We start from the raw sequence: 7,990 nt of genomic DNA on the forward strand, positions 1-7,990 counted from the left end.
CCTCTTTCCATACATTCAGCTATGTCCCCAACAACAAGCTTGATTGTTAGCCCTAACTCTCGATGGAATGTTACTATCAGAAAGAACCATTAGGCCAAGCTTAATAAGGCCTTGTCCAGAGGTATAGTTTCCCCCAATGTTTCTTTAATTTCTCGGATGGTTAAGATCCTCAAAAATTTCTCCTTCTGTGATGTTTATAGCTTGGGCTCTTAGGGGTTATATGCCCCCTTGAAAAGACACATTATGAAAATTATGTCCTTGAATATCTTAGGTCTGGGGAAAGTCTCGAAATGCAATCCCTTCTTTATTTAATTAATGTTCATCATCCCTCGATCATTCTTCTTCAAGAGTCAATGGTGCTTGGTGGAAAGGCATGACCATACCTATTAAAGTTTTCCGATGCCCTTGGTCTATCTGGGGGCTTGGCTAATTTTTGGTTCCCTCAGGTTATTAACTTCTTGGCATACAAATCTTTTGCAGGTATATTGCTTTCGGGTTTTGTCAGGGGATCAAAGTTTCGATTCCATATTTTAAAGGTATATACCCCTGATCATTCGAGATAGTAGTTTTGGGAGAGATTGGATTTCTGTGGTTTACTACATATTGGTTCCCTTATTTTGGCTGGTGACCCGAATCTGTTAGTGGATGCGAAAGAGATTTGGGGAAAAATGCAAGTTGGACCCGTTGGGGGGAGACTTTAAGGAGTTGTTCGGATTTAACAACTTGGTAGTTATATGTCGATGCCACTTATTCTAACTTGGAGGAACGAGCATACTAGTCTAGATGCGGTTGCTAATCGATTAGATCATTCCTTGATCCATGAAAACCTGATTGAGCTGTTTGGTTCTTTTTCGTTCATAGGTTGCTCCATAGAGGCTTTTTTATCGTGAACCGATTTTTATTTAGTGGTGTGTGGTTAGTGATGGGAAAGGAATTCCTTACAAATTCAATCACATGGCTTGAAGATAAGGATTTTAAAAGTATGGTTCATTCCATGTGGGCTAAGTAGCTCAGTTTTCAAGGGGTCTTTCGGATGAATGTCTTAAGCCATAAGTTAATTGGATTAAAGAAGATGGTGAGGCAATAGATAAGGGAAAAAAAGAGATTATGTGTTATGTATTAATGAATTAATTGAGATTGATAAAAAAATTGGATATGTTTGTTTTATGTTTTTTGGGTTTTTTTCCTATTGGTGAGAAGGAATTGGATTTAGCTCTTGAGAGCTGTAAGAGGATGATCCTAAAATATCAAGAGGAATGAAGGCTAAAAAGTTGTCATCTAGATTTATGGGGTGATAAAAATACAAAAAAAAAAAAACTCTACTACAAATTAGAGGGAAAAATACAATTTGGGAGCTCAAGGATGTCAATGATAGCAGTGTTTTTTCAGAAAGGGATCTTCAAAATGAGGTTGTTTAAATTTTTGGAAATCTTTACTAGCCCAGAGAAGTGGTGGATATGGATAATCAGTTAAAGGTCATTCATACTTACCCTTATATGTTCAACGAGGAAGATAATGAGAATATTGGAAGGCCGATCACATTTGATGAGATGGTGTTTGCCTTAAAGTCTTTTGCTAGAGACAAAATCCCTGGTCCGGATAGTTAGCCAGTGAAATTATTCCTCCATTTCATGATAGCCCTGGTCCGGATAGTTGGCCAGTGAAATTATTCCTCCATTTCATGGATGGGACATGATCTACTCCCTCCATTTCATGGATATCATGAAGTCTTTTGCTAGAGACAAAATCCCTGGTCCGGATAGTTGGCCAGTGAAATTATTCCTCCATTTCATGGATGGGACATGATCTACTCCCTCCATTTCATGGATATCATGGGACATGATCTACTCCCTCCATTTCATGGATATCATGGGACATGATCTGCGCCTATTAGATGAGGAATCGAGGACATCCTGTTTCATTTCTAGTGCGTTGAATTCTACATTTATTGCTTTGATCTCTAAAGGCTCAAATGCTTATTCTTTCATGGATTTTAGGCCCATTTCTCTTTGCAACTCAGTGTATAAAAGATCACGGCAAATAAGTTAAAAGACAATCAGTGTAAATTTATCGAGTCTGAGCAATTCGGGTTCTTTAAACAACAACAAATTCAAGTTGCGGTGACCATTACATAAGAATGTTTGCATTCCATTGATATTAAAAAGAAAGATGTTTGTTTATAGAAACTTGACTTGGTCAAAGAATATGATTGTGTTGGTTGAGATGTTTTTATGTATGGTTCTACATAAAATAAACCTTTAAATAAAATATTTAATCAAACTAAAACTAATTATAAATAAACAAAAATAAATTAATTATTAGGTAGCTTCTTTACAACTCCATCCTTTATGTTCAACTGCTGATACTTTGATGCCGGCAACTCTTCCAAGGATGTCAATGTCTTCCTAGAAAAAAACGCATATATATATAGATATAGATATTCATGGTTCTGAGAAAAAAAAATTTCAATATAATAAAAAAAAAATCATTATATTATATTATATATAAAAGAAAACATTACTCAAAATATTTATATTAAGATGACTTTCAATTTCCCTAGGAATTTTGTTCACATTTATAATATGACCATGCATATCTATATTTTATTAGAAATACGCTTTAACCTTTCGTTGACGGAGTTTGTTTACAACACCTTTACTCCACTTCAGGTTTGCGCAACCTGACGCAGAAAGACACCGCAATGACATACACTGTTCAACACCATCCAACTCTTCTAGTTCAAGACACCCATCCACGGATAGAAATTCAAGACTTGTTAGGTGGGCCAAATCCGGTATGCTCTTCAACTTGGAACAATCTGATGCTTTCAAGTATTTCAACGATACCAATGTCTTAATACTCGGTATTCTCTCCAAAGTCGTGCAGCTCGACAACTCCATTCGTTGGAGGTTCGTCAACCTACCCAAGGAGTCTGGTAGAATCTCCAAACTATTGCAGTGAGACAGATACAGAAGTTGAAGGTTCGTCAAGTCGCCTACAGACTCTGGCAGTCTGTCCAAACTCTGGCAGTCTAGCTGCAGGTTCTGGAGGTTTGCCAAGTTACCCAGGGACTCTGGCAGCCTCTCCAACTTGAAGAACTCCAACAGCACCATGCCTGAGAGGTTCCTCAAGTTACCGAAGGACTCCGGCAACCTCTGCAAACTTCTGCACCCAGACAGCTCGATGTGTTCGAGCTTCGTCAAGTTGCCCAGGACCTCAGGCAGCCTTTCCATCTTCGGGCACCCCAGAAGCTTCATGCGTCGGAGGTTCATCAAGTTACCGAAGGACTCTGACAGCCTCTCCAACGCTAAGCAGCGAGAGAGCTCCACGTGATGGAGGTTCGCCAAGTTACCAAAAGAATCTGACAGCCTCTCCAATGCAGAGCAGCGAGAGAGCTGCACGTGTTGAAGGTTCGTCAAGTTACCAAAAGAATCAGGTAGCGCTACCAGGTTTGGACAACTTTGAAACACCAAAACCTTCAGACACCTCATCTGGCAAAATTCTTGTGGCAATTTTTGGAAAGAAACATTGCTGAAGAAAATCCGTTCGAGGTGGGTCAGCTGCCCTATGGATTTTGGAATCTTCGAGAGCTCACCAAAAATCTCCAACTCCATCAAGTGAATAGGTGCCTGCAACATGCGTTCAAACTGCTGTTAAAAATATTGAAGTGGATGATTGTCATCTACGCATCACTTATAAATCCTTCCGAGTCTTGTGGTGCAATATTAACAACCAGAAACAAACAAACTCCAGATTACCTGCGATCTACCTTGCCACAATGCTTTGAATACTGTCGCATACACCTTCAAAACCCTTAAATTCTTGACTGGAATCCAGGAAGGCAGGTAAGAGTATGGGCAGCCATACCAAGAAAGCCATAGGAGATTTGGGGAGTGCGCCCTCCTCAAAATGCGCTCCAAGAGATGCCCTTGAGTCTGAATAAGTTGCAAATGGGTGATACCAATACCAAGAAAACGATAACGTGTGTTTTGCAATCTATTGTGAAGCTCCATCACGCGGTTCCGGAACAGGCCTCCACTCCTTTGGCGCGATAAGTCTGTATCATTATTAAGAAAGATCCTGATTCCCCGCACTTCCGTTACTCCCTGTCCATTCTCCAGAATCGATCAAAATTTTTGATACTTTATACATACTTTTTACAGAAAAAAAATTAAAAACAATAAATAATAAACACTTACAGATGGTTGTTGCAGAAAATCATGAATGTTTTCTGCTGGATCTGAAAAACGGTGGGGCAATTGACCCCGCGCAATGTCCCGTCCCAAATCGCGGAGCTGATCATGCATATGTATACAATTAGCACTGTCCACATCAACCAAACATTTGCTCTCTAGATTTTGAAACCCCAGTGAGCCTTTCCAGGACGGATCGTCCCATATCCTCGTGGTGATATCCGGCTTCTCTCCTATGAAAAAGCAGGCAATATCTAAAAACATTTCCTGTTCATTTTTATTGAGTGCATCATAACTGATTTTTAATCGCTTCTGTATATCATCTGGAAGTTGTTGATGTACTAGGGAAAGTGTATCCCGCCAAAAAGATTTGTTGTCATTTCTTCCTAAAAGGAGTGCCCCGAACACTTTTAAAGACAACGGCAATCCCTGGCACGCCTCTATAAACTCATTTACCAGAGCTTCAAATCCTTGGAGGGGATAGGGTTTACAGAAGGCGTAAGAGCAAAATAGCTCTCGCGAGTGCTTTGTAGAAAGACCTTTTAACTTATAAATGGAAGACTCTTCCACTCCGGACTTTCTGAGGACCTCTCTGTCCCGAGATGTAATTAAAACTAAGCTATCAAAACGCAAGAGATCTTTAACTGGTAAAAATGCATCTAGCTGATCCTCATGATCTACGTCATCTAAAATTAATAGAACATGACAATCTCGGAGGTACCTTTTAAGAATCCCTGTACCTTGATGAGTGTTCTCTATATTCACATCCTGTTGAGTTAATCCTTTCAAAACTTTACTCTGCAACGAATGTAATGAGCTTTTTCTAGCATTTTCTCTTACATCTAACAAACAATAGGATTTATTGTAATCTGAATTCTTCCTATTGAAAAATTCTACAGCCAACGTTGTCTTCCCCATTCCACCCATCGCAACTATCCCAAGGACCTGGACTTTTCCGCTGTGTTGAGGCTGCTTCAATACCTCTCTTTCAAAATCCTTGACTTTCTCACCTAAACCAGTGGGATATTTGGCCACATGCCACTTTGTCTTTTTAACCCTTTTCAGCACAGATTCCACGACCTCATCTAACATGCCAATCTCGTCCCTAGTTATTCATTAAAAACCCATAAATATAAATAACTGAAACCATAGCCAAGGCAAAGCATCATACATGTATATAAATAACTGAAACCGGAGGCAAAGCATGATACATGTTTACATGTTATATATTGTATTCATAGAGAGAAGTTGGAGGTCTTACCCATGAAACTTGCCCTCCAGATCAAACCCACTTATATCTGCACCAATAGAGAGAGCATTTCTCCAATTTTGAATGGTGGCAGAGTCATATCGTGGCCGAATCATACCAGTTTCAGGGTCGGAGATCGTCTTCATCTCGAGTGCGTGCAGCGCCTTACCATACCTCAGCTCAGCAGGATTGACCTTGTAGAATACAGGTATAATGGGACACCCCGATTCCCGCATGAGGAGGAGCTCGTTCAAACACCATGTCGATTCCGTGTATCTCGGCGAAAAGATGGCCACATGGACCGAGGCAGCTCGAATAGCACTCACTATTTGAGGAGGGAAATCAAATCCCGCTTCCAGCTCCTGCTCGTCTAAAAAGGGTCTGAATCCATGTGAAAGAAGACGACGGTACAAAGGGTTTGCGAAGGTGGCCTTCGTGTCCGGACCTCGATGGTTTATGAACACGTCATAAACCATGGAATCAGTAGCACTGGACGACGAGGTGGAGGCGAAGGAAGATTGAATCGTAGTTGCAGGAGAAGAACGTTGACTTTCCATTTCGATTTCAGAGTTGGTTTGGGGAAAGGAGGATGCAGACATTGGGTCTGCCATTGCCAACTGTTTTGAAAAAATGGAGATAAATATAGAAATTGGAGATGGGGAGCACTGAATGTTAGATGCGAGATAGAAGATGAAAGATTAGTTTCAGAGGCGCGGAAGCTACACTCATCTAAACGTGGAAGCTACACTCATCTAAACATCCCGGGACTGTTACCTCATATCTAAAGGAAAGAACAAGGGCAAAATAATCACGTTTACACTTGTCCATTGTCCCTTGTCCACATGCACTCATCAGAAAAGTCGTTCAACCTTTACTACCGCTGATGCCAACCATGATGAAAGCAAAGGTATCCAACAGTAATGGCTTGCCTTTAATGTCCACCACTATGTGCGTCCATTGGACAGAACCCACAAGGATGATTGTCTACATGAAAAGCAAAGATACCCAACAGGCAAAGGCCACTACCATGTATGATGGGACTCCTTTGGAAAACCCCCATCAAGGACAGGCTGCCTGATTAGACTCCCAGATGCCAACCATGGCATGACTGTCCACAATTAAAGCAACGTGTGTTTTTACTGGCATTGTTTAATTGCAGCCGTCTTGAATGATAAGAGGGGTGGGGAGGAGTGTCATTCCCGTAAAGGTACCATCCCTTTCAAAGTATTCCAATTGTGTCTCTTTGTTTGCAGATACAGGAAGCTTAAATAAACAAGTAATTATGCGTAACAACTTATCTCTTTCACGGCACTCTCAACGTAAAGGTACCATCCCTTTCAAAGTATTCCAATTGTGTAAATAAACAACTAATTATCCGTAATAATTTATCTCTTTCACGGCACTCTCAAAGTATTCCAATTGTATTTGTTTGCAGATACAGGAAGCTTAAATAAACAAGTAATTGTGCGTAACAATTTATCTCTTTCACGGCACTCTCGACGTTCTTTCCCTTCTCCTTTGGATTCTTAGAAAAAGTGAATGATCCGAACGGTAAGGCTTATCTTAATCTTAATTTATGATTCTCAGATGGGGCCTGCTTTATGGGTTCCAATGGTCTTCATCTGTAAAAACAATGAGCACAAAGAACAAATAATGACGGAATAACTTATCGCTCACGCCACCATCAACCTAACTTATTAGAGAAGTTAGTGGTTTTATAGATTATATCTAGAATGGTGGATGTGTATGTGGATGTGGATGTTTTTCTGAACAAATATGAAGCATAAATAAATAAATAATCAGATACATCTTGATCATCATTCTCACACAATTTCTATCAATGTACTATTCTTCCCTGCATGTGCATAAGTTGAGATTGACTTATTTGCTTAGTCTAAATAGGTGATAATTTAGTGAAGAAAACAATAGAAATTATAGTATGATTTTAAGAAAATTTGGTAGTGTCACAATTTAGCCTGTAAAACAATAGAAATTCCAATATGATTTTGAAAATTTTCATAATTTTTTTTAAAAATTCAAATTACAATTATAATTTTAGATGTTTGAGGGTTCTTGATAGTAATAAATCTAATATCACTCTAAAAAAATTGAAAAAAATAAATATTGATAGAAAATCTTTCCACCAAATTCAAACAAAAAAATTATTATTGCCTCGCTAAACAACGCCTGGCTTATTCACCCGGAGTACACAGTACACAACTACCACATATCCGCAGTTCTACTAGATTTATTTCAAAAATGTTAATCGGACTTCTCCAATAATTTAGAGTGGTTTAATTGAATGGTAAACAACCAGCTTGCTACAGGATTCAATGATACTTAACTCATGGATAGTGTTTGCTAATGAATATGCTTTACAAAATGTTAAATTCAAATTTTATTTAAATTCCACAGGATTCAATGATACTTAACTCATGGATAGTGTTTGCTAATGAGTATGCTTTACAAAATGTTAAATTCAAATTTTATTTAAATTCCATATGGTATTAGATAAAAATTCAACCAAAATATACTCATAGATTAGCTG

At 39.0% G+C, this 7,990-nt stretch overlaps 1 protein-coding gene across 2 annotated transcripts; it reads right to left on the reverse strand.

Moving 5' to 3' along the window:
* Positions 1 to 2,517: 2,517 nt before the first annotated feature.
* Positions 2,518 to 6,307, reverse strand: LOC149183774 (disease resistance protein Roq1-like). Of its 2 annotated transcripts, none has more exons than XM_089417239.1 (4): positions 5,455 to 6,307; positions 4,200 to 5,298; positions 3,759 to 4,115; positions 2,518 to 3,629 (listed from the first exon to the last, which is right to left on the reverse strand). In XM_089417239.1, exons 1-4 carry the CDS (start codon positions 6,051 to 6,053, stop codon positions 2,607 to 2,609), a joined length of 3,078 nt encoding a protein of 1,025 aa, XP_089273365.1. In that variant the 5' UTR covers positions 6,054 to 6,307; the 3' UTR covers positions 2,518 to 2,606. The 2 variants fall into 2 exon arrangements, with proteins under 2 accessions (XP_089273365.1, XP_089273366.1); XM_089417240.1 differs by having other exon boundaries at positions 3,759 to 4,106; positions 5,455 to 6,302.
* Positions 6,308 to 7,990: the final 1,683 nt, after the last annotated feature.

Source organism: Pinus tabuliformis, chromosome 3_2, assembly GCF_031772625.1.
Source record: "Pinus tabuliformis cultivar Carrire ecotype Pingquan chromosome 3_2, CPIR1, whole genome shotgun sequence".
In the NCBI taxonomy this organism is placed as follows: Eukaryota; Viridiplantae; Streptophyta; class Pinopsida; order Pinales; family Pinaceae; genus Pinus; species Pinus tabuliformis.